This window comes from Neolamprologus multifasciatus, chromosome 22, assembly GCF_963576455.1.
Source record: "Neolamprologus multifasciatus chromosome 22, fNeoMul1.2, whole genome shotgun sequence".
Classification (NCBI taxonomy): Eukaryota; Metazoa; Chordata; class Actinopteri; order Cichliformes; family Cichlidae; genus Neolamprologus; species Neolamprologus multifasciatus.
This window is the reverse complement of record NC_140459.1, coordinates 3515034-3541915: the sequence shown is the minus strand read 5'-3', so window position 1 is coordinate 3541915 and position 26882 is coordinate 3515034. Positions and strand designations below refer to the sequence as shown.

General features: G+C 41.4%; 1 protein-coding gene and 1 long non-coding RNA gene across 2 annotated transcripts; one reads left to right on the top strand and one right to left on the bottom strand.

Annotated features, from left to right (window-relative positions):
* The first annotated feature begins 1062 nt into the window (after positions 1-1062).
* On the top strand, positions 1063-19576 carry LOC146492625 (immunoglobulin kappa light chain-like). Its single transcript, XM_085149588.1, has 5 exons — positions 1063-1277; positions 1385-1692; positions 10356-10361; positions 17082-17115; positions 18575-19576. Exons 1-5 carry the CDS (start codon positions 1226-1228, stop codon positions 18907-18909), a joined length of 735 nt encoding a protein of 244 aa, XP_085005714.1. The 5' UTR covers positions 1063-1225; the 3' UTR covers positions 18910-19576.
* On the bottom strand, positions 2291-5255 carry LOC146492626 (uncharacterized). Its single transcript, XR_014872104.1, has 2 exons — positions 3999-5255; positions 2291-3895 (listed from the first exon to the last, which is right to left on the bottom strand). It is a non-coding gene; the product is annotated as an uncharacterized LOC146492626 (long non-coding RNA).
* Positions 19577-26882: the final 7306 nt, after the last annotated feature.

Here is a 26882-nt window from a genome sequence, read left to right as displayed (position 1 = left end):
AAGTTGGTAGAAAACATTTTAAAATAACAGGGTGAGATAGAGTAGGAACTGACAAAGCAGATGCTTTAATATTTTTGGGAAGTTTTTTCCTTTTATCATTATTGTTATCTTTTGCATATGGAAGTTTAGGCTATGAGGACGATTGGAGATGAACAAAGGGTGGAGAGGAGAATAGTGAAGTGAGGATGCGCATAGTGAAACCTCTTTGAGTGTACAATGTTGTTGATGTGATATACAGAATGTCAGAAAAGAAATGTATGTTATTGATGTGATTAGCTGAGTAATCCAAAGAGTGGGAATGTGCTGGAAATTTCTTTTATTTTATGAATTTGTCACGTTTTAGTAATATCACTTTTGGGTCACTTCAAGGTTCACATGTGGGGAAGCATTCAGCTTTAACTCTTTTGTTAATCAGGTCTTTGAGGGTGTGGGGAAGAGGCAAGGAGCAGTCTCTATGTGACACTGGAAGAGGAGATAAAGTTGTAAACTCTCCCTCTCTTGGAGGGGTCAAAGGTGTGAACAACACCTGTGGAAATGCTTTCTGTTTGACTGTATTTAAAGAGGGCTGCGATTCATCTTTAGAGACACGTATCAGTGCCCCACTGAATGCCCTCTCTCCCTCATCTGCTTGGGAATTAAAAAGGTGTTGGCTCATCGTGTCTGCAAACTTCGTTGATTATATTTCCATGACATTATTCTGCAGTGACAAAGTGAGATATGTCACAACAAAGGAGCGAAAACTGAAAAAGTGTTTGTTTACATAGTTGAGTTAACACCGAATATAAAAGCTTCAGTGCTCTTTGGTACGGATTCTCCAGTTTTTTTTATTTAAAAGTATTATAATTACGATTTTGATTATGTCCCCACATTCGGTGTCAATGATGGTGATGATACTGGAGGATAAACGTGAGCTCTAACACATCTGTTCAATTTTACACAGCTTTCCCATCACTTCATTGTAGGGGTCGAGTTTTTCTTTATTTGTTACCTGTCTATGAATTCTACAGTGTGCAGTTGAGCCACATTCCAAATATGCTGTGAAAAACTCTTTTTAAACAAGTCCTGCTGGAGTCAGTCAGATGATTTCCATAGAGAGGCACTTTGCATCAGCAGCACCATGCTCCAGTGCTCTGGGAGAGTTTATAGTCCTGAGAGTTGAACACTGGATGACTGACAGCTGTCCTTCATCACAACAGAAGCCACAGAAATCCTCCTCATCGAAAACATGACTTTGATCTGCGTCCTCATCTGGACTCTCCTCTGCTGCTGCTTCACAGGTAAAGTCCAGAGAATCAAACTCCTCTCCTCTATCAACATCTGTCCCTCTGAAATGAAGCCCACAAAACCATGAAGCTGCTTTATGTTTTTGTCTCTGTGTCCTCAGAGTCCAGAGGACAGATCACAGTGACTCAGCCTGGAGCAGTGAGCTCTGCTGTGGGAGCAACTGTGAACATCAAGTGTAGGACCAGTCAGGATGTTTATAACAACAACTTTTTAGCCTGGTACCAACAGAAAGATGGAGGAGTTCCTAAACTCCTCATTTACTATGCTACCACTCGACAATCAGGGATTCCAGATCGTTTTACAGGCAGTGGATCAAACTCTGACTTCACTCTGACCATCAGTGGAGTCCAGGCTGAAGATGCAGCAGTTTATTACTGTCAGAGTTGGCACTATCCTAACAGTCAGTGGGTGTGCACACAGTGAAAAACAGTCGTACAAAAACCTCCCTCAGTCAGACTGAACAGAAACTGAAGTGACTGCTGCAGCTGGAAGATACTGCAGAGACTGATACAGTTCACTGAGGACACACACACACACACACACACACATACAGTAGTACAGGTCTTCCATCTTTTTTTCACCCATAAAGGGTTTAATTTGTGAGAGTAAACTTGTGCAGTGTAAACAGTAAAATGTAAACATTGCAGCAGTTAAGCAGTGAAAGGCCATTTTTGTTGAAACACTTGTTTCCTGGTTAAGAGCGTTGCTTAGAAACTCGTCTTTGGTTTACTTTTCATTTTCTGTTTGGGAAGATTGGGGAACATAAGGACCTGTTTTCTTGTTTTGGCATTGCTCACATCCAAAACAAATAAACTCCTCTATACCAAAAATGAACCTTCTTATCAACTCACATGATCTTGTTGTGCAAATAAAGTCATCCTGTTTTTATTAAGCTGTATATTTTCAAACATGAACATTGTTAAAATGATTTGGTTTCATCTTTCACTTTGTTGTTCTCCTGGTGTTTCATTTGTTCAACTGGAATGTTGGAAGTTCAAAAAACAAATCCCAGAATGGTTTTCAGTTAAGCTAAGCAGTGCCTTCATGTTCTAATGATCTTTAACATTACAGGGCTCTAGAATAACTTTTTGCCGTGGTTGCACTGGTGCACCTTTTTTTCTTAGGCGCACCCATTTTTCCAACCGCATCACTTAACACCGCGGTTTTACATGTGCCCTTTTTTGGGGGGGAAATTGCTGTCCATACAGACAATATTGATTTGTAAATGATTAACTAACAATCTTGTTCTTGTGCTTAAAGTGCTTTGGCACTCTTTGGCAATAAGAATGCAGAGATGGCACCGGGTGTTATGGCCTAACTTAGAGAGATGAAAAGTAATAAAGAGACCAGGGGACTAATAGTATATTAGGAAAAATTATTAAGTTATAGCAGGGAAAACTTAACAGACAGGTTTTGTTATCAAATGTTGAATTTATCCACTGCTGATAACAGGTTGCAGGACAAACCTTTAACTTTTGTAAAAGGAAAAAAGATTCTGGTATGACTGTTGCCGGTTCGAGCCCCGTCTCGGACAGTTTCGGTCGTTGTGTCCTTGGGCAAGACACTTCACCTACCGCCTACTGGTGTTGGCCAGAAGGGCCGATGGCGCAATATGGCAGCCTCGCTTCTGTCAGTGCGCCCCAGGACAGCTGTGGCTACAATGTAGCTGCCTCCACCAGTGTGTGAATGTGTGGATGACTGGATGTGTAAAGCGCTTTGGGGTCCTTAGGGACAAGTAAAGCGTTATACAAATACAGGCCATTTACCATTTACCATAAATACATGGGATGATCCATGATTTGGGGAAAATTAGAAAAGAAAAACTGCATCTTACACTTGTCTTTGTGATGCTGAATACTTTATTACTCTTATGACCTCCAGTTGTTTGCAAGTGTGAAGGTTGATTTAACTTACAGATTTTGTTTTCCAGGCAATGATAGTGTGGATGCAGGCTCCAGGCAGAGCCAGGAGTTAAACTTAATATGCAAAAGACGCTGACGTCTTTTAACTCAGGGGTACAGGGCTGGAGTGAAATTACTCCGGAGGAGAAGCCCTGATGTTGCCTGGGAAATGATCTAACTAACCTTTTTCTTTTGTTATTCCCCTAGTTTTATTGAGTTGACTCATGGGAGAGACCATGTGTCAAAAGGGGGGTTTCCAGATTTAACATGAAACAATGTTTTCTATGTTTTCTATGATTTTTACTGTGATTTGTGGGGTTAGCAGTTCATTTACAGGTATTAAACTGAGTGTATAGGTTTTGATGACCCATAAGTCAAGTTAACTGAACTAAAAGGAAAATGTGGATTGATATTGGTTGATGTGTTTTCTAAATGTTTAGAGGTTTTTCCTTCTAGTAAGGAGATACGGGTACAGCAGCCAGAGTAATTGCTGGAACGAAATCATCTCCAGACTGAGGTTGAGGCTGAGTGCTGATCAGAAAACTTCAGACTCACCGAGAAGTAAGGACCATTCAAGGCAGCTATGCTTCTGGGCTTTCCAGGGATCATCAAGAGGAGATTGTGGACAACAGACGGGCATCTGAGGGTGAGGGGAGCGTGCCAAGCTCCAATCGACAGCACAGAGGGAGTTCAATGATGGCATCATGATTCTGTGAGCAGCACAGAAACCAGAAGCTAGGGTGGTGATGGGGAATGACCGACGGCAATTTCCTATGAACATCACCTGATGCTGTGTCACTGTGCTAAGCATACTTTGACAATCTGAAGAGGGTCTTCCTTTGTGTCATTGTTGTTGTCATTTGCATCATGACCACTTTTACAAGACTGCTAAAGTGATTCAACAGGTGGGATCATAACAGCAGTAAAACAACTGGATCCAACACCCTTTCCGAGAAAGGTTTTCTGCAGAGACAAAAAGGACAATAGAGGAGTCATAAGTATTCCCCCCACAGGAAGAATGCCTGAAGTGAGGTGATGAGGGTTGATAGAGGCCATAAACAAGGGGCTCTATCATATAATCATATATGCTTAGAGGTATCAATTGTATAATGATAGAGGTCTGATCCTTAGTAGACTGCAAAGACTCTGTGTGCCTTCCAGAGTGTTCTGGCATGCACACACATCCTAAGGTCATGAGTGAGGTCGTACCTTCTTTATATATTATGGGAGGACACCTACTCTGTATCTGTTTAAGTATAAGAGCCTTTGGTTTAGGTGGACTGCTGGACTCCTGGCACCAGCTTTTAAGGAGACGTTCACAGGGCCATATCTTGATACACACACACACACACACACACACAGTACCTTGCCTTTGTAACCAAGGGGGGTTTACGAGGGGAGGTACTATTGTATTGTGTGAACTGTTTTCCCAATAAAAGGCAGCAAGCGGAGGCCGTCGTTGGGGTCATTTTGTGGTAGACACCGACGAGGCCTCCATTGCAAGTAAATCGATTGATCGCTGAGTGTCTTGTTTTCTTCATGATGAATAAGTCTCTAAACCAGCGGGGCTTGTGGAAACACAGACCCAACAACACCCAGATAGAAGACTAGTATTAATAACTGACTGCACACTTATTTCCACACTGTCATCCTCGAGTAGGTTTGAGGGAACGATGTCTTGCCCCAAAGACATTTTGTAGGTTTGGTGGCTCCTTAGAGTACGAGGACCTGGATGACTGAGAACCTTCACAGATCTATTTTCAAGCTGAGCTCAAAGGTCATAGCCAAGCTTTTTTCAATACACTGCTCAGCTTTCTTTATCATAATCGTACACATCATGGTTTTGTCAGCTTCGTTTCAGAGAAATAATTTTTTGCGAGATGAGAAATTGTTTCTCGAGACTTTCTTCAAATTTTCCTTCCTATGCAAAAAATGTGTGCACGTGTGTGTGTGTGTGTGTGTGTGTCCTCAGTGAACTGTATCAGTCTCTGCAGTATCTTCCAGCTGCAGCAGTCACTTTAGTTTCTCTTCAGTCTGACTGAGGGAGGTTTTTGTACGACTGTTTTTCACTGTGTGAACACCCACTGACTGTTAGGATAGTGCCAACTCTGACAGTAATAAACTGCTGCATCTTCAGCCTGGACTCCACTGATGGTCAGAGTGAAGTCAGAGTTTGATCCACTGCCTGTAAAACGATCTGGAATCCCTGATTGTCGATTGCTAGCATAGTAAATGAGTAGTTTAGGAACTCCTCCATCTTTCTGTTGGTACCAGGCTAAATAGTAGTTGCCATGAACATCCTGACTGGTCGTACACTTGATGCTCACAGTTGCTCCCACAGCAGAGCTCACTGCTCCAGGCTGAGTCACTGTGATCTGTCCTCTGGACTCTGACACAGAGACAAAAACATAAAGCAGCTTCATGGTTTTGTGGGCTTCATTTCAGAGGGACAGATGTTGATAGAGGAGAGGAGTTTGATTCTCTGGACTTTACCTGTGAAGCAGCAGCAGAGGAGAGTCCAGATGAGGACGCAGATCAAAGTCATGTTTTTGATGAGGAGGATTTCTGTGGCTTCTGTTGTGATGAAGGACAGCTGTCAGTCATCCAGTGTTCAACTCTCAGGACTATAAACTCTCCCAGAGCACTGGAGCATGGTGCTGCTGATGCAAAGTGCCTCTCTATGGAAATCATCTTGCGAGAATCCCTGGAGTTCAGCCAGCAGCAAGTGGAAACGCTCGCTGCTGAAAATGCCACGCTAAGGGAGTCGGTGAAATCTCTCACAGAAAATGTTACCCAGCTCAATAGAGAAAATAAAAAAATAAAAGAAACGGTTATTGATCTACAAGCTCGTAGCATGCGTGATAATCTAGTATTTTCTGGTATTCCAGAAGCCGCTGGAGAGGACGCGGAGACCACGGTAAAAAGCTTCATCAAAACCCACCTGAAGCTGCCGGAGGACACGGTGAAGAACATCGTCTTCGATAGGGTGCATCGCCTCGGCCCCATTCGGGCTACGGCCGGGAGACCACGTCCTATCGTGGCCAAATTCGGCCACTTCAAACAAAAGCAACATGTGAAAAGCCGCGGCAGGGAATTAAAAGGAACGGACTTCAGCGTGAACGATCAGTTCCCCAAAGAGATCCTGGAACGACGCAGGGTCCTTTTCCCAATCCGACGCGGCTTCATCCAGAAGGGCTCCCGCGCTGTCATCGCTGTGGACCGGCTGTACGTGGACGGACAGCTCCACCGCGACCCCAACATCACTCCGTGGCTGTATTAACTTCAGACCAGATAAGAATCCGCTACACCCTTTCCCTATCCACTCACACTAACTTGGATTAACATTTGTTTAACTTACCGGTATCAAATCGCATCTTAAGTGTGATTTCATAGCAGTATTAACACCGTCACTCTCCGTCAGTGATTTAATTGGAATGTTTACGTTTTCTTTTCTCTCTTCTCGTTTTTTTTTTTTTTTTTTTTTTTTTTTTTTTTTTTTTCTCTCTTTCCCCCTCTTGTTTTTATGCTGCTCACCCTCGTCCTTGGTTTCTTTCTTTATTTCTTTCACTGCTTCGATCACCTGCTTCCACACTCATCCACAAACAACATCATTTATTTCGACACTTACTCACTGCACGATCACGCACAGTCATGCGCTCAACGGCAGCACATTTACATCAGTCAGACAGCGCACACAGACCTATGGGATACACACACTTAAGCCAAGCATACTCATATTAGTAAATATGCAAACACATAGTCAGACTCGGGGAGCATCTCGCCACACATTTTTTCTCTCTCTCCCTCTCCTTATTTATGAACAAGTGAGGTATTCTCTCCACCTGTCTAAGCGACACACACAGAGTACACCCCTAGTTATGCACAGACATCTATGGGTGCACTAAGATTCGTTACATGGAATGTAAATGGAGCTGGCTCCAGAGAAAAGAGGTTAAAAATATTTAACCAACTCAAAAAACTACAGGCAGATGTTGTCCTTTTACAAGAGACCCACAGACCTCTTAGAGGTTCGAATGAACTTAAAACACCTGAGTTTCCTAATGTGTTCTCAGCCTGTTATAATTCTAGACAAAGGGGAGTAGCAATTTTAATTCATAAAAAAATTAATTTCACAGTACTCGATACAGTTATAGATCCAGAGGGCAGATTCTTAATCATTAAACTATCTATACTTGATAAAAAGCTATGTATTGTAAGTGTATATGGTCCAAATGTTGATGATCCCTCATTCTTTCACGGTTTTTTCAGTGCACTCTCTGAACACTTAGATGCCACACTTGTGCTTGGAGGCGACCTCAACCTTGGACTGAATGAAGAAATGGATAGGCTCAATACAGCAGGAACTCAGCGTAATTGGCAGTCCACAAATATAATCAAACAGTATATGAGCGACTTTGGTCTTTGCGATGCATGGCGCTCCCTTCACCCCACCAGTAAGGAATATACTTTTTTTTCACATGTTTATCACTCCTACTCTCGTCTAGATTATTTTTTGGTCAGCAGCTCACTGCTGAGTGACGTTTCAGACACTGAGATTCACCCTATAGTTGTCAGCGATCATGCTCCTGTATCTTTAACACTAATGCACAAGAATAATACTATGCCAAGTAAAAACTGGAGATTTAATACATCACTGCTTAAAGATGAAGACTTTATTAAATATTTTAAAAAAGAGTGGACTTCATATTTAGACTTTAATGACACTCCCGGAACATCAGCTTCTGTTTTATGGGAAGCAGGGAAAGCTGTGATGAGAGGTAAAATAATTTCTTTCTCATCACATAAAAAGAAAAAAGAAAACAAAAATATTCAGGAATTAGAAAAAAACATCAAATCACTAGAAGAAGCCTACACGTCCCACCAAGATCAGGAAACATTGAACAAAATACGCAAAACAAAACTAGAATTAAATGAGATAATTGATAGAAAAACAAAATTCTTAGTACAAAGACTACGCTTACAAAATTATGAACATAGTAATAAATCCGGTAAATTTCTAGCAAACCAGTTAAAAATAAATAAAGAAAAAACAACTATATGTGCTGTTCAAGATTCATCTGGGAACACAATATATGAACCGAAACAAATAAACAACATTTTCAGGGATTTCTATAAAACGTTGTATTCACCACAAATAAACCCATCTAAAAAGGAAATTGATCAATTTTTAGACAACATAACTCTCCCAAAATTATTAGACTCTCAAGCAATGGCACTGGATTCGCCACTGACATCAGGTGAACTCCAGGAAGCCCTGATAAATATGTCCAATAATAAGGCTCCAGGTCCAGACGGCTTTCCTGCAGAATTCTACAAAGAATTCTGGACGATTCTAGCACCAGTTTTTTACAGAACGTTGTTAGAAATCAAAGAAAAGGGCAGACTTCCATCAAATATGAATTCTGCAAACATTAATCTCCTGCTAAAACCAGGCAAAGACCCTGTATATCCCTCAAGCTATCGTCCAATATCCCTTATTAATGTAGACCTCAAAATAATCTGCAAAGCTCTCTCGAAGAGACTAGAGAAAATAACCCCCCTCTTAATTCATCCTGACCAAACTGGTTTCATAAAAGGTAGGCACTCATCAACAAATACACGTAGATTACTTAATTTGATAGACTACTCATACAGTAAAAACCTTGAAACTACAATATTTTCCTTAGATGCAGAAAAAGCGTTTGACAGAGTTAACTGGAAATTTCTATTTGCAACTTTACACAAATTTGGTTTTGGATCTTCTTTCATCAACTGGTTAAAAATATTATATAATTCCCCAACAGCTTGTGTCAGAACAAATGACCAGACATCCTCCAGCTTATGTCTCCTGAGGGGCACCAGGCAGGGATGCCCACTCTCCCCTTCACTGTTTGCAATTTTTATCGAACCACTAGCAGCAGCAATTAGACAGAATTCAGCAATTAAGGGCATAAAATGCAAGAACGTAGAACATAAAATCAGCCTTTATGCTGATGATGTGTTACTCTTTCTCCAAAATTCACAAACCAATATCTCTGGGGTGATTGAATTGATAAACTCTTTTGCAAGAATATCAGATTACTCAATTAACTGGTCAAAATCTACAGTCCTTCCTATTAATTGCTGCTTCCATAATTCCTCTTCTACTCCACTGCAATCGGGAAATATAAAATATTTAGGTATTAATGTTTCTCCCAAGCTTGCAGATCTAACTAAATTAAACCATACCCCACTTTTAAAGAAAGTAGAAGGTGATCTGGCTAGATGGAAATGTCTACCCATATCACTCATGGGAAGGGTTGCTGCTATAAAAATGATGGTATTACCAAAAATAAATTATTTATTCTCAATGATCCCAACTAAACCGCCGCAAGATTGGTTCAGATCTCTAGATTCATATATGTCCAAATTCCTTTGGAAAAATAAGCCCCCACGTATAAGCTTAAAAACACTACAAAAAACCAAGGATAAAGGAGGATTAGAACTACCGAACTTTCAGCACTACTTCTTAGCCAACAGGCTTCAGTTTATCTCAGGATGGCTAAAACATACCCTCTTAGATGAACCTTGGCTAGATGTAGAACAAGCACTTTGCAATAATCTAGAGATTTCAGATCTACCATTTATCAGCTCAAACATCCAACGACATGAATGCTTCAAAAGCATCAACATCAGCTCTTCTCTGACAGCATGGTGGGAGTTTCTAAAATTGACGGAGTCTTCATTAATCCCATGCAAACGTACACCTATCTGGAACAACCCTGACATATTACAAAACAATAATATGATAAACTTTTCAGATTGGAATGGTAAAGGAATCAAATATGTAGAACATATACTAGAAGGAACAGAATTTATTTCATTTGACAGACTAGTTACACAATATGGGATCAACAAGAAAAGATTTTTAGAATATCAACAAATTAAATCCATAATAAAAAAGAAATTTAAACTGGGTCAAGTTGAACTACAAACACCACCAAGTGTGGTTCAATTTTTTACTCTTAAAACCCCCAAATTACTATCCAAAATGTACAGAATGCTTTCTAAAACAGATGAATCAATATCACTTCCTATTGCAAAATGGGAAGCGGATTTATCAGTTAACTTAGACCAAAACTTCTGGTCTCAGATTTGCTTAAAAACCTTTCATCTAATCAGAAATCCCAGTCTTCAATTAATTCAATACAAAATACTACATAGAGTGCACTATACAGGTCATCGGATGTTCAAGATGGGCTTTGCATCTACCAACAACTGCTCACACTGCCAAACCAATTCACCGGACAATTATATCCACGCTCTTTGGTTCTGTCCACCAGTTCAGAAGTTTTGGCGCGAGATATGTGAAGACTTATCAAAGTGTCTGAAATGTAACATTCCAACTTCCCCCTTAGTGTGTTTGTTGGGCAGCTTAGATAATGTCACTTCAGAAAAGAATATAGCCCATATGGTTTTCACTGCCCTATGCATAGCCAAGAAAACAGTCCTCATGAACTGGAAAAATAAAAACAATCTTAATTCTAACCAATATAGAAATTATCTATTAGATTACATTAGTCTTGATACAGCCTCTGCCACCACATCAGATCAATTGCTCTGGACTCCTTTGATCACCTCCATCACCTAGTGGGGGTGGGGGGTCATATTTTGGTCTCGCCTTCACTGTTGTGATTGGTGTGGGGGTAGGGTCGGGCTTAGGGCGTCAGGCGGTTCCCCGGGAGCATCTTCCTTGGGGGGCTCAACCCGGGGTAGCGGTCATGGCCAATTAGGGGCTCTGTTGGCTCTTAGGTGACGGCTTCCTCGTGGCTACGTGCAGCGGGGCTAGGGGAGGGTCTGTGCTGACGGACGGGGGTTACTGACCTGGTAGCCTGGCTGCCCCTGGGTGGGTCCGGGACGGGCGTGAGGTTCTGGGGGCGCTCCGGCTCTGGCCTGGGGCCCTGGCCGGGCCTCGGGGGCCTGGGTCCTGGTTGGTGTGTTGCCGGGGTTGTGGGCCGGTGGGTATATGGGGGCCCGCCACTGGCGCAGGGTGCCGCCGGTGCGCCGAGCCACCTGGGGGGCTCTTCAACTGGTGGGGGGGGGGTTGTCACATCTTGCAGGAGCTTTCCTCTCTCAGGAACTCTCTCTGCAAAAGGGGGAGATACAGGAGAGGTGGAGGAAGATCTCAGCCTGGGCGTCTATTGTCTTATGTAGTCTGGAAGATGAGTGGATGATGGGGTGGGTGTAGTTTTCTCTGTTGTGGGGTTGGGTGGACTGCCCCGGGCTCTGTGGGGCCGGGCGGCGCCGCTGCACTGGTCCCCGGTTCGGATGGGCCTGGGCCCCCCTTCCCTGGCGGGTCGCGGAGTATGGGGGTGCCTACTGGGGTCAGCGGGGGAGCTGGCCCCAGGGAGGGGTCACTTGCCCCTCCCTTCCTTCCCTCCCCATCTCCAGCTGCCTCCCTCTTCCCGCTCCACCACAACCACCCACACATGCAGGGCCTTGGAGTAGGGGTGTGTCACCAGGGTGCAGAGGAGGTAACCCCCCCCCCCCTCTGTCCCCTTCTGGCTGCCTCTGCCTCAATTTTATCCCGCAACTTAGACATTCACATTACTCACACTCTCATTACACATACATATAGGATCTTGGGGGTGGGCACGCTACACGGAATCCCAATTACCATCAGGGTGTACACCTCACCCCCGGCGTCGTTGCCCACCTCTCAATTTTAAATACACGTAGACATTGAGGGCTAGCAGGAGGGACTATGCGCTTACCTGCTGCTCTCTGGCAGGTAGCTCCATGCCCTCCTGGGTTTTAAATGCACCTTAGAACACACATACATCAACACTACAATGAGCGGGTGGAGGGAGGTTAGGAGTCTTCTCTCACCCTCGTTCTCTGCTTCCTGCTGGAGCAGGGGGGCTAGGAGGAGGAGTTGGCCGTCCGACTGGGATCCGGAATGTGGGGCCTCCCTGCTGCTGCGGAGTCGGGGCGGTCTGCTTCTCCCCACCGCAGGGAAAAGGGTAACACAACCTGGGTCTGGGTGCAGTTCCCCCCTCCAGGGGCAAGGGTACCTAGACCCGGTTCGTAGAGTACGCTTGGGGAGTGTGATTGTGTGTACAGCGTCTCTTTATGTCTGTCTCCACGTTGGTTGAGTGTGGAGTAAGTGCATATGAGAGCATGAGGGTGGGAATGGATGTTTGTATCTGTGTGTGCCTGTATGTCTGTGTCTATATGTCAGGTTGGGTATCAGATGCCACCTCTCTGAGGACAGCTCAGGCCCTCCAAGGTTTGGAGGCCTATCTCCCCCCACCACTTCCCCTGCCGGGGGCGGACTCCCTCAGACATCGGTGCGTTGGTGGTTCTTTGTGTCCGGGGGTGGGCGTCCGGGTACACACCGGCTCACTCCTTGGCGGCTGCTTATCGGGGCCTGGAGCCTGGGGCTCGCTTGGGCCACCTCGGAGGTGGGGTGCCCCCGGCCTCTCGGCCTGGGGCTCGGTCACTCAGGCACAGCTGGCTGCCGGCGGAGCTCACGGGCACGTCACTGCAGCCCCCCCTGGCTTCTGCTCCGTGGCTGCTGGGTGACCCCTCATCTGGGACTCTCCTCGGCTCTTTCTGGGACAGTGGCGCGGCTGCCCCTCTGTTGGTCTTCCTTGGTCTCTTGTGTTCTGGGGGCCTCTGGATGTCTGGAGTTTTGATCTCCTCCATACCTGCTTCATGCCCTGGAGGACGGGGCAGTGGCCCCCCACACCCTCTAGCAGATCATTACATGAGGGAACCTTTTAAGAAAACAAGCGCGTCCATGCTCACAGGTGTACACACGGGTGATCACACACACAAACTACACCCTTTTTGGCTCCTACCTCAATGCACACTGTGCTGTCGATCTTACGTGCTGCACAATAATGTTTAATATTTAGTAGTTACTGTCATATTCCCATATATCATTGTGATGTGGTTTATTGTATTACTCTCGTTTTCTTCTGCTTGTTTTCTTTTTTCTTTCTCAACAGGTGATCCAGGTGATCGATATATGTATTTATTTTTTTATTTATTTATTTTTTTTCTTCTGCTTATTCTGTTGGTTTTTGTTTTTGGCCCTTCTCCCCCGTCCCTCTTCTCAACTGTCTTTCTTTCCCTCTTTCTTTCTCCCTTTTCTTTCCCCCAGTCAAATCTGTCCCGTATTCAGCAAGTGAAAATAAAATAAAGAATAAAAGGTGAATCAAATGGACCATTACGGCAAAGCTGGGATGGTCAATTTGGTAAAGAAAAACCGTTGGGCATCTTTCTTCGCCTTTAGACAATAATTCTGATGGCAAAAGAGCCAAACGGGACAGGCAAAAAAAAAAAAAAAAAAAAAAAAGGAAATCATCTGACTGACAGAAACAGGTAAGTTAGAATAGAATAGAAAGCCTTTTTTTGTCACTATAAAGTTGTACAAAGAGATACAGAGAAAATGAGACAAAGACACAAAGTTGCAGGGGGAGGGGAAGTGCCAGAAACACATTATATTAGATTAATATTTCAAACATGACAAAATGCTAATCTTACAGCAGCAAAATGATTGTATCTCTACAGTTTAAACATTTCTTATGCACAGAGTGGATAGTCAAAAAAATTGAATCATCACAAATACATTATTTTATATTTATTACTTTAATTTTTTAGTCTCATTTTATTCTTATTGTCACAGTTTCTGAGGCAAGCTGCATGGTGTTATGAAGGAAGGACCCAAGATTCAGGCACAGGCTGTGATACGAGTGAGCTTTTATTCCAACAGGTGAAAACACACAAAAAAAGTGAGGATGGCAAGGACAGAACTAAGGCTACGTTCACACTGCAGGCAAAAGCGGATCAAAATTTGACTTCTTTGACCCTATGCGACCCATATCCCATCATGGTATGACAGTGTGAACGGCACAAATCCAATATTTTCAAATCCGATCTGGGTCACTTTCATATGTGGTTCTGAATCCAATACATATCTGATGTTTTAGAAAGCGACTGCTGTTTGACGGTCATGTTGCATTAAATCCGTCTTTTACGTCACCGACACAAGACAGACACCAATTATCAGCGCCGGAGAAGACATCGCGAACGCTTCCTGGCCATCCAGTGTAGATGTCAGTGAAACTGTTGGGAAGACAACGTTGGAGAAAAGTGAAGATTCTATTTGTACTGTATAATCTGCAGATTCTGACAGAAATCTGCAACCATCCTTTGAAGCACCGCTCCTCTCTTAAACAGCAATAAGGGTAATTATTAGGTTATTTACATTATTATGTAAATAACAAAATAGCTTAAAACACTTAAAGTCCAAAGTCTTTATATTAACAATACCGCCTGTACCAGTTGTTGTATAGCAGAAGTGCTCAAGTATAAAAACAATAACGGTAAAATGGTAAATGGACTGGTTCTTATATAGCGCTTTTCTACTCATGTGAGCACTCAAAGCGCTTTACACAACTTGTGCATTCACCCATTCACACCCATTCGCACAAGCACATTTTTTAAGTGTTTCATATGTAACACCCATCCCACGTTCTACTGAGAGGGGCCCTGGGTTCCTGTTGTTACTTTCCTATTGATACCCCCTTTTTAATGCTTATGGTATAAAATATGCAACAAAACTACACTATATGGAAACAAACCACACACAAGCAGGTCAATTATAAAGTTAACTCCACTTTAGTGAATGCTTAATTAACAACAAAAAAGAAAATAAGTAAAATCAATAAAGTTTGTTAAACAATGGTAAGGTATCTACCTCAACAGAAACAAAATAATCAAATAATATTGTGGGCCCACACGCACTCTCACCAAACACACACACACCTCAAGTGCTACATACTTTCTGCTAGCAAACCCCTCGTTGTAGGCCTGAGTCGTGGCTCGGGTGCGTTGGGACCTAAAACAATATGGCCGCTTCACTTGTTGCCAAGCAGTAAAAATAAAAAGCACATGCAAACAACAGTACTCACACCTACAGGCAGTTCAAGGGGATAGCAGGGAAACTGGGTCACGGCTACCAGCAGGCCGCGGCAGCAGCACTCACAGTCGTCCTTTCCACGTGCTCCCACGTGAACACATAACTTCAGCACACCAGCAGAAGGGACCTCTCTGACACGCCAGCAAGACGTCCGTCTCCTCCTACTGAATCACACAACCCCGCTAAATGCCAGTTCACATGCGATAACATTCAATCTTAGCATTAGCTTAATAAATAAAACAGAGCAGAACAAGAGCTTAGCGAATATGCTAGGCTACGCTAGCGGCTATGTTAGCAGTTATGCTAGCGGCTAATCGCGGTTAGCAGTTAGCCCGTTTTACACAATAACATTGGGTACAAGTGTCAGACAAAATTCACATTTACCTCACAGTAGGGTACAACAGTTCTCGACTCAGTTAACTAGCCGTCAACCCGAAAATACGTCTGTCGGCTTCTATGAACTCTGCGTTCACTCGACACTGTTCAGCTCTCGTCTCTCTCGCTTCCTGCAGAGTGCACACGGCTCCCCACTTACTCCCACCCATCTACCTGAGACTACTTCAGGGTTCACTGGAGCTGTAGTACATATCAATACCATATCAAAAATAATGACATAAACCTCAAAATACAAATAAAAAGGTTGTGCATTTAACTGACACACATCACATACTTTGCAGATATTTGTATACATTCTTGAACACATTAAACATTTGCAATTAACTATCAATATTAATGAACAAATTTAAATAATAAGCTACTTATATAGCCAGGGCTACACATAGCTAACATTCACACACATTCATACTCCAATGGATGCATCGGAGAGCAATTTGGGGATGTATTTTGGCATGTAGACTAGGGGAAGCCAGGAATCGAACCACCAAGTTTCCGATCAGTGGATGACCTGCTCTACCATAATAAACACAATGCTTTGGTTCTATAACATTTTTCTATCATTACTTTATTTTGGATTAGGTGCATGAGCTTTTAAGTATGGATAATTAAATAATAGATTAATGAAATACCAGAGTGTGCCCTGTTCTGAGATGTACAGCAAGTGGAGAGTGACAGATGAGATGAGGAGATGGAAGAGTGACTCACAGGCAGAGCCGAGTTCATTTCCCACAGTTTTGTTGTTTAATGCTTCCGAGCGCTGTCACCAATCTTTGCATTTTATTATCATCTCATAACACTTCTTTAATCAGCTACCATCTCTGCTGTGGACTTTTTACTGTCTACAGTCTCAAAGCAACACAGACCTCCATCACTATCTGCAGCAGGAGCAGCAGCAACCCCTCAACAGCAACAGTGTTGTTGTTATTCAGCCTGGTTCTACGTGCCCCTTTTTAACTTTGAGCACCCGTCCCTTCCAGCATCTCTGCACGGCTCTGCTCAGAATCATTCATCTGTTTTAGGTTGACATTTTATATGTTTTGTAGAATAACAGGACAAACTGTGAGACTGGAAAGACTTGAGTTTCATGCTCTGTTTTGTGACGTAGTGTGTAATGCTCAGCAGTATTATCATTTTAACTGGTTCTGTGCGCGATCTGAAGACACTAAGTGTTTGTGAGAGAACATAAAACTGTTTTGATGCATTTGTGAGGTTTTACCTGATGACTTTTAAGTTTTGTGATTGTAGCTTGAAAATTAAATTTAATGTTTAGAGTTATGAGAAATAAGGTGGAAGCATTAAAGTGATGTATCTGAACAGTTGTAAAATGTAAATGACCAAATTGGATTATTGGAATATAGTTTTATTGTGTTTCGTTGATTCTTATGTAAAAATTATAATATTAATATGTTGTGAAATTATGATTTAAAGAATTCATATTGATGAGTTTGTTTGTTTCAGAGTCAGAGAGCTGTGTCTCTCTACAGTCAGAGGTTTTTGTACGGCGCCTCAATGAGTTTGTATCACTGTGGTACACGTTCGGTGGAGGAACCAGACTGGATGTTGGAAGTAAGTCAAATTTAAACCTTTTTTACTTTAACAGATTTCTTTCTTGTGGTTATCTTGACTTTTCTTTTCAGTGTGCCAAAAAAAACCTCAGGAAAATAGTTTTTAGATAAATTTTCATGAAGAAACAAAGTTAGCTTCAGAATAAATGTTAAAATGAATATTAACAAATGATATAAAACATCAGACTGGACTTGAGGATATTTTACATATACATACATCTGGTTAAGTCTTGAGAACTTTTAGTTTTAATTCAGTCTGTTAGAGTCAGAGAGCCGTGTCTCTCTACAGTCAGAGGTTTTTGTACGGCGCCTCAATGAGTTTGTATCACTGTGGTGGACTTTTGGTGGAGGAACCAGACTGGATGTTGGAAGTAAGTCAAAAACAAAGTTACTTCTATGTCCTTTTTCTCTTTAATGTAATTTTCTTTTCTTTTCGTTAATTTCATTTAATATGAAAGGCTAGGAAACTTTTTGTGTAACTGATTAATTATTTTATTCATAAATTTTGTCCTAAGAAACAAAGTCAGCTTTGGAAATGAATATTCAGACATTCAGGACTATTTCCAATGAAAATCTGGGATGTTTCATAGTATTAATTATTATTTCTAGTTCTGATGATGAAGTTGTATTTTGAGGGCTTGTAGGTTTAGTTCAGTCTGTTAGAGTCAGAGAGCCGTGTCTCTCTACAGTCAGAGGTTTTTGTACGGCGCCTCAATGAGTTTGTATCACTGTGGTGGACTTTTGGTGGAGGAACCAGACTGGATGTTGGAAGTAAGTTAATTAAACTGTGTTTATTATTAAATATTGTATCATTTTATTTAATAATTATTTGTTAGACTGCTTAGATGAGACAAAAGTATTTTTTTTATTTAAAATAATTTAGTTTTTGATGTTTGTCCTTTTTACTGGACTAATTCAGATGAGCTCTGCGAGTTTCTCTTGTTTAATCTACATTTCTGTCACAGTAAAATATTTGTAGACAAGAGTAAACTTCATCATCTTATGATTAGTTTGTAAATTTCCACCACATCAGCTGCTGTTTGGATGAGTCAAAGTTTGCTTTCTGATGTTTTTATCGTGTCAGATGTTTCAGATTTAGTTTGAAATCATGTGAGCTGTTCAATAACATTTCAAATCTATATGAATGAGTAGCTGCTCTGTGCTTGTGTCCACTCATTTCTTCAGTCGTCCATGATTTAGACTTCTAATCATTTTAAAGCCAAACTGCTGTAAATGTTTCCACATCTGCTTCTTTTATTTCCAGTGTAGTTTGAACATATTTCAGGTCAAACTGTGTGATGATTCTCTCTGTGCTGATATGCATGAGAGGTTTCTTAAAGGGAAGTGAAACAATGTGTGAGTTAATGACTGGTGGAGCAGAAAAAACACCTGACAGAAACTTCTTAACGGAGAAAATCAAATTATGGTTCCTGTCCTCTAAGCTGATTGGTGTTTCCTAGGTGATATCCGCCCCGCCCTGAAGGTGCTGGGTCCCTCCAGTGCAGAGCTTGACCAGGGGAAGGCCACGCTCATGTGTGTGGCCAACAAGGGCTTCCCCTCAGACTGGAGTCTGTCCTGGAAGACGAGCGACAGCAGTGGCAGCAGCAGCATCAGAGGGGAGGAGAGCAGGACTCCTGGAGTGCTGCAGAACGACGGCCTCTACAGCTGGAGCAGCACCCTGACGCTCACTGCAGACCAGTGGGGGAAGGTGGGCTCTGTGACCTGTGAGGCCACCCAGGGCTCCCAGCCTCTGGTCTCAGAGATACTGAGGAGAGACCAGTGTTCCCAGTCCTGATGTCAATCACTGAGTCTTTCATGCTGTTTTTCTTCTGTCTCTTTGTTTCTTTTTGTTTGCAGATTTCAAAAATAAACACATCAAACAGTCATGTTTCCATCTCATAATGACAACAATCATAGCAACAATCTCCTCTAGTTTCATCCTTTTGTGTCTGTTGTAAAGCTGATATTTCAACCTTTTAAAACAATAAAAATGTAACGAGGAAACATGTTCTTTGACTCTGTGAGTTTGATAGATGCACATTTAAAAAAGAGAGATTTTGTAATATTTATTAAACCAGACCAAAATAAAAATGTCTACAGACACACCAAGTGTAATGTGCAGTCAACATGGTTAAATATATTCTTATACACACATTTAGTGTTTTCTATAAGATGTTGAGGTCCAACCATAGATTGTCTCAAAGCTGTTTTTTGACCTGCATTTTATTCGGACAATATAGATAAAAAAATATCCTAATAATTGAAATTAAAGAGCAGGATGTCATCTGTATGTTTAAACAGAGTTTATTTAAATGAAGATTTACTGAAGTTTGATTAATGAACTATTTGGCAGTGGAACAGTGAAGCAACAGAGCAGAGAAGAGTCTAGAAGCTGGTGGTGGCAGAGGTGAAGCAGGTGGAGACTTAGTTGAGGATAATTGTCCAGGATGAGGTGGAGATCAGGAGTCTGAGAGTTAAAGCACTCCTGTCCAGAAACAGGTGTGAACAAAGTACGTGTTCAGGATTATCAATTAATCTAGTGATGTTTTCTAAGTGCTTTGTATTGTATTTGGTCGTCTCTTAATTTGTATTGAGCAATATACTCAATGTACATGCTTGTGTGTGTGTCCTCAGTGAACTGTATCAGTCTCTGCAGTAGCTGCATTTGAGTCCTTTCCTGCCTGCTCAGCCGTTTCATGACACCATTTGTTCTTTGACATAAATCATATAAAGTGTCTTTCAAGTCCTTCAGACTTTAAGACAGTTGAACATCTGTGTGTGAATTTGTATCGATGTGTTAGAGTTGAAAGAGTCAAAATTTGGTAAATAAAGCTTGAGAGAAACAACGACACATGTCATATTAGACTCTGTCATTATTCACTCACCAAGGTCTAATGGACTTACAACTCTTCAGTTTAATTTGAAACACGGCTTGGAATAATTTACTTGATAAAAATGTGAAATTTTCGACCCATAACAGAGACACCATTAGTGAGGAGCTGCAGCAGGGGAAGGCTACAGTCATGTGTGTGGCCAACAAGGGCTTCCCCTCAGACTGGAGGCTGTCCTGGAAGGTGGATGGAAGAAGCAGCAGTGGAGAGGAGAGCAGGAGCCCCGTGGTGCTGCAGAATGACGGCCACTACAGCTGGAGCAGCACCCTGAGGCTCCCTGCAGACCAGTGTTGGGGAGTAACGGAATACATTGATTCTGTTACGTATTTATATACAAAATATGAGTGTAACTGTAATCCGTTACAGTTACCGTTTAAAAGGTGGCATTCAGAATACAGTTACTTTGTTGAAATAAAGGGTTTACACGTCGGTCTTTTCCTGTTTCATATGTTAGGCTGTGCGTTCTCTATTTTTGGTAATTCCAGGCGGGTGGAAACACAAACAAAACACATCAAGAGGCTCTAATTTCTGTGTCTCAATCTCACGGCCCATTTCACCTCTACTTGAAGAAATATTTATAAAAGAGTCGATTACATGGTAACCATAAATATTTGTGTTTCTGTAGAACTTAAAGCAGGATGAATTAGTCATTGGACTTTTGGGTTTGAGATAATTGATTTGAGCTTTCATAATCCAAAGATAAAATATTTAATTTTTTTTTTTTTTTTTTTTTTTTTTTTTTTAATTAAAATATTTAATTGATTGCTTTCACTCGTTGCTCGTATCGATATTCTCTGTTTTACAGATAATTAATTGTAGCAATAAAATTCTATTTATAGGATAAATAACTTCTTGCTTAAAAATAAAAATAATAAACTTTCACAAAATGATGATATTAACATTTATAACATGTATTTATAAAAAAAATATAAAACTATTTTATACAGATAAAATAATGTGTGTTTCTGAGCAGCTGTCAGTTCAGATTTTCTTTTTTCTCAGTTCCTCTCCAGCTGTGTGAGGTTTTTGTACGGCGTTGTATCACTGTGTGAACGGGAAGCTGCTACACTGCTGACAGTAATAAACTCCTGCATCTTCAGCCTGAACTCTGCTGATAGTCAGAGTGTAGTCAGTCCCAGATCCACTTCCACTGAAACGATCAGAAACTCCAGACTGACGGTTTGTAGTATGATAAATTAAGAGTTTGGGAGATTCTCCGTCCTTTTGAAGGTACCAGTTGAGGCAGCCACCAACACTTGAACTGGCTTTACATCTGACGTCTCTGTCAGATGTAAAGCCAGTTCAAGTCTGTCCTGGAACAACAGACTGAGCTGTAGGAGTCTGAGTCAGGACTTTTTCTCCTGATGAACCTGAAAACATGAAAATAGGAGACGTTTAGAGAAAGATGATCAACATCCAAACATTAGAGGATCATTTCTCTAACACGGAGAACAGATGGAAGAAGGTCAGTGCTGCTTGTTTCTCCATCATAGCAGAACATCATTGTGGTGAACCTGGCTGCATGCTGAAGCAAAGACAGAGAGTCTCACCCTGAACAAGGAGCCCCAGCGTGGCCAGCAGTAGAGTCAGTGACATCATCATTGTGCTGCTGGTGTGTGAGTGGCTCTGAAAGGCCTGGACAGCCACTGATCAACACTGGCCTCTTAACAGCTGTGAGCAGAGAGGCAGGACACATATGCAAACACACAGAGTCAGTCAGCTGCAGCTGTCCTGAGCTGAATAATTAAATCATTCATGACATCTAGTGGAGAGATACATTAGAATAAAAAAAAAATCAAATGGAAAATGTGAAATAATTCAAATATGAATTCTAATACAAATAAATATAGACATGCATGGATTTAAGACGGGCCTTAAGTTTGAACAAAGACAGAGACTCAACAATGTTAAATCAAAAGCTGTAAGATGGACTGGAAGAGTTCATGGAGTCAGGGGCAATCTTTTGAGACAGACTCAGATTTCTGAACATTTTGCCTTGAACATCCTGTTTTTGCTGGTAAAATTTCTGCAACAAAAAGGCAGTTTGCTTGTGTTTGAGATTTAGATCCTACCACATTTCATTGCCATGTTTATGTCTCTTCAGGTTGAATCATTTTCCCCCTATTGCTATTTTCTAGCAATGATTGCAACTTCTTCTGTTTAACAGTCATATATATAAATCATATCCTCCAATGAGCGCGGCCTGTGTGCCAAAATAAATACTATGCTTTTCAGTTCTTCAACGGGGCTTACCACTTTTACCACGTTTGGCTGGACTCCAAACGTGAATTTAAAGTAAAAAATGGGAGTGATCTGTTTACTGTTCATGTTCTGTCACAGCACATAGAAGATTCATTTCTTGCCATTTCACAGTGTGACCTGTGAGGCCACCCAGGGCTCCCACACCTCATTATTCAGCTCCACTCTTGCTGTATTTTTTGTTTGTTTCATGCTTTAAGATCATTAAATTTTCCTATTTTTAAACACTTTGTACTTTAAAAAAAGATCTCTCTGTCTGTCTGTCTGTCTGTCTCTCTCTCTCTCTCTCTCTCTCTCTCTCTCTATATATATATATATATATATATATATATATGTATGGCAACAAACATCCACAGAGTATGGCCTGGAAGTCCTGAGGTCAAAATGGGAAACGCCCCCAAGGGTGGTGGAGAATGACCGAGCTAAGATCCTGTTGGACTTCCAGATGCAGATGGACTTGCAGATGGTTAACCAACCGCACATCACAGAAGAATGTCTTTGATCACACAGTTTAAGGCAAGGTTTACAAATTTAAGTTCAACAATGGCAACATTTAACAATTCTTTCTAACAGCAGAGAGATTTGAATTTGTGTGTACAGTATATAATAACTGATTGTTTCATATGTTAAAGTGGGTCCATATTCTGTCATTCATGAAACACACCTGATTTTGTTTGGAAACACAAATTAACACCTTTCTTTAGAATTGTATTCATTAAATATGAAGCGTTCACCATGGATCTCTTAATAGTTTCTCTCCACATACTGCTTTGGATCAGGTTTGTCTAAAACTCATGAATCTTCACTGAGGGTCAAAAACAGCTCCAGACTGACTCGCAGTAAAACTGTTAGAAACTCCAGAATGATGATTTGTAAGAGATTAAACAAAGTGTTTAGTTACATCTGCAGTTTTGTGAAGATAGGCACAATCTATTCTGGAAATTTGTCCATAATCAGTGAACACTTACACTTTTATTTGGTGACACTACTGGTGGTGAATTGTTTCAAAATGTTAAAGACATCTTCTTTCATCAAATGAAAGAAGACGTCTTCTTTCATTTAACGTCTTCTTAAATTAAAGAAGACGTCTTCTTTCATTTAAGAAGACGTCTTCTTAAATTAAAGAAGACGTCTTCTTTCATTAAATGTTTTTACTGTTGATGTGTACTCATTATCTCAAACTGTAAAACAGGATTAATGATTCATCTCAGTGCTTTACTTTTCTGCAGCTGTTTCAGATCAGTTCCTCTTCAGCTGAGAGGTTTTTGTGTGAACGGGAAGCTGTAACCACTTTGTCCACAATAATAAACTCCTGCATCTTCAGTCTGAACTCCACTGATGGTCAAAGTGAAGTCAGTCCCAGATCCACTTCCACTGAAACGCTCAGAAACTCCAGACTGACGGTTTGTAGCATAATAAACAAGCAGTTTAGGAGCTTCTGAGGGTTTCTGAAGATACCAGTGCAGGTAGTTACTCATACTTGAACTGGCTTTACATCTGATAGAGACAGTCTGTCCTGGAACAGCAGACTGAGCTTTAGGAGTCTGAGTCAGGACGATTTCTCCTGATGAACCTGAAAACATGAAAAGAAGAGAAGTTAAGAGAAAGATGATCAAATATTCAAGGATCATTTCTCTAACATGGAGAACAGATGGAAGAAGGTCAGTGCTGCTGGTGTCAGAGTTTCTCCATCATAGCAGAACATCATTGTGGTGAACCTGGCTGCATGCTGAAGCAAAGACAGAGAGTCTCACCCTGAACAAGGAGCCCCAGGGTGGCCAGCAGTAGAGTCAGTGACATCATCATTGTGCTGCTGGTGTGTGAGTGGCTCTGAAAGGCCTGCACAGCCACTGATAAACACTGGCCTCTTAACAGCTGTGAGCAGAGAGGCAGGACACATATGCAAACACACAGAGTCAGCTGCAGCTGTCCTGAGCTTACAACGCTTCCCTCAGTGAGACTGAATAATGAAAGAATTCATGACATCTAGTGGAGAGAAATAGTTTTGATTTCTTCTCCTGAGAAAAGCTGATAATTATTCAGAAACATAATGAACAACAGAACAGAAGACACAGTTCTAACATCAATGTATTTGTAACACTTAATATTGACAGAGTAAAAAGCCTTAGTAAGATATTAGTAAGTGCTAAATTCAGCATTTATAAAACATTACTGAGTATGTAATTGATAAAAATAGATATAAATACAAGAAAATACAGACCTCCTCAGACCCAGGCTGTGACAATTAAGAAGACTGGATAACACGATGCATTAAAATCTATGATCATATCAAATAACCTTGAAGAATTACTGAACTGATCACCCCAAATTGTTTCAATCTCATAAGAGATGGTCCTTTTTCTTCCTCCATTAGTGACCTGCTGGAACTGAGGACAGACACTTTTATCTTCTGCAAATTCATTTTTCTGACTTTTCACATCTTTCCATTCATCATTCCTTTCATTGATCCTTGTTTATTTATTAATAAAAAAGTTCATTTCTGCATTCATCACTTGTACCTCCAATAATCATGTGTAGTAATACTGAGATCAATAATTCAACTGATAGTTTGGACTAAATAACTTGTGAATGTGACCCACTGCAGAATTAAACTACCAGCAGGCCGAGGTTACAGAAAGAACAACCTGTTTTCTAAATATCAAGATCATTTCTTTTAGTGTGAACAGACATTTAATAATTAACATAATTACAATATTAAAGAAATCTCTTATACAAGAATCAGAATTTACAAGTATTTAAGAAACAAATGAATCTGCTGTATTTTGTAACCTCTTGTGGATCCTCAGCCTTCAGTCACACAGGCCTAGTGTCCCCCCCTCAACCTCCAGTCACGAGGGGAAAATAAGTTTCCGTTGACCAGTTGGTGTTGCTGGAGTTTGTGGCTCCTACTGGTTGTAGTCAGAGCCAACAAACTCTTACTGCTGGCTCAAATCGGTTGTAATGACGGCGGTTTGGTTTCTAGCAGATCACTGCAGTCGCTGACTTGTCTGCAAACACTCGTTAATTCACCATGCAGGGGTAGTGAAACTAGTGCAACGCAAACAGGAAATAGAGAATGGATGACTGCAGCTGAGTAATCTACAAACACGTGCAGGTACTACAGGTTAGTAACATTTACTAAACTTCCCAGTTTTAACATTTTCAGGTGAGATTTTCTGTTAATTTCTTTATCACAGGCCTGACTCACAGTGTGCAGCCTGACAGTGTGAAAGAAGGACAGACTGACACTATGAACATGTGAAACATCCTGCATGGACGTGGAAAAGACGTGAACCACCAGTTTCCATCCACTGGAGGATTTTGGGAATGATATTTGTTCTGCTGAAGGACAGAAATGAGAACAAATGGATATTTCTGGATGTTCAGTGAGACATTATGAAACCAAACTGTATCTGTAAAGTTCTGACGTCAACAGAGTGACAGGAATCCTTGTTGATGGGTGCTGCTTGGCTTGAAATGCTACTGATTTAGCATCAGTGTGTGAGCTAATGATAGTGAAGCTGTTTATGAAATGTGTGCCTGAGTTCTTCTGTGGCTGATCTAAATGAACAGAAGGTGTCCTCTTTGCAGAAGGCAGATGAGTTCACACTAATGCACTAAGTGACTTTATTCATCCTGAACTCTGCTCTGATTGGCTGAAAGCTGCTAACGTGCAGGATAAAGGCCTCACTTTCAAAGGTTTGCTGTCTGAACATGAAGACGAGAAAAAACTGAAAAACTCTGGTCTCATGAGAGCTGAATGTAAAACTGGATATATTTTACTTTAAACTGATTCGATATAATCTTTAGAAATCGCTGAGCTTCAGGTTGACTGAGTGTTGAGATTTGTTTCTTTCATTTAAAGACAGTGTGTCTGTGATCCATTATGAAGCTGAGGTCAAAGTTCATGATGAAGCATCTTCTAACTTCTCAAAAATTCACAGCAACAACTGTGTTAGTTTGAGATTTCCTGAGTTTTGAGTGGGTAGAAAGAAGTTTCCACCATGATGATCATTTAATAGTGAACTTTAGATTTCTGAGTGATATGATGAAAAATTCAGTCCCTTCATGAAAATGTGTTTGTGCTCATTGAACTGTGTCAGTCTCTGCTGCAGGTGGAAGTTACTGCAGTTTCTGTTCAGTCTGACTGAGGGAGGTTTTTGTACGACTGTTTTTCACTGTGTGAAGCGCTCCCAAGAGCTGACATCAAATTCTCCTTTACAGTAATAAACTGCTGCATCTTCAGCCTGGACTCCACTGATGGTCAGAGTGAAATCTTTGTTTGATCCACTGCCTGTAAAACGAGCTGGAATCCCTGATGCTCGAGTGCTAGTGTAGTAAATGAGCAGTTTAGGAACTCCTCCATCTTTCTGTTGGTACCAGAACATATAGTTGTTGCTATAAACATCCTGACTGGTCCTACAGTTGATGCTCACAGATCCTCCCACAGCAGAGCTCACTGCTCCAGGCTGAGTCACTGGGACCTGAGGTTTAGACTCTGAGGACAGAGAGACAAAAACATAAAGCAGCTTCATGGTTTTGTGGGCTTCATTTCAGAGGGACAGATGTTGATAGAGGAGAGGAGTTTGATTCTCTGGACTTTACCTGTGAAGCAGCA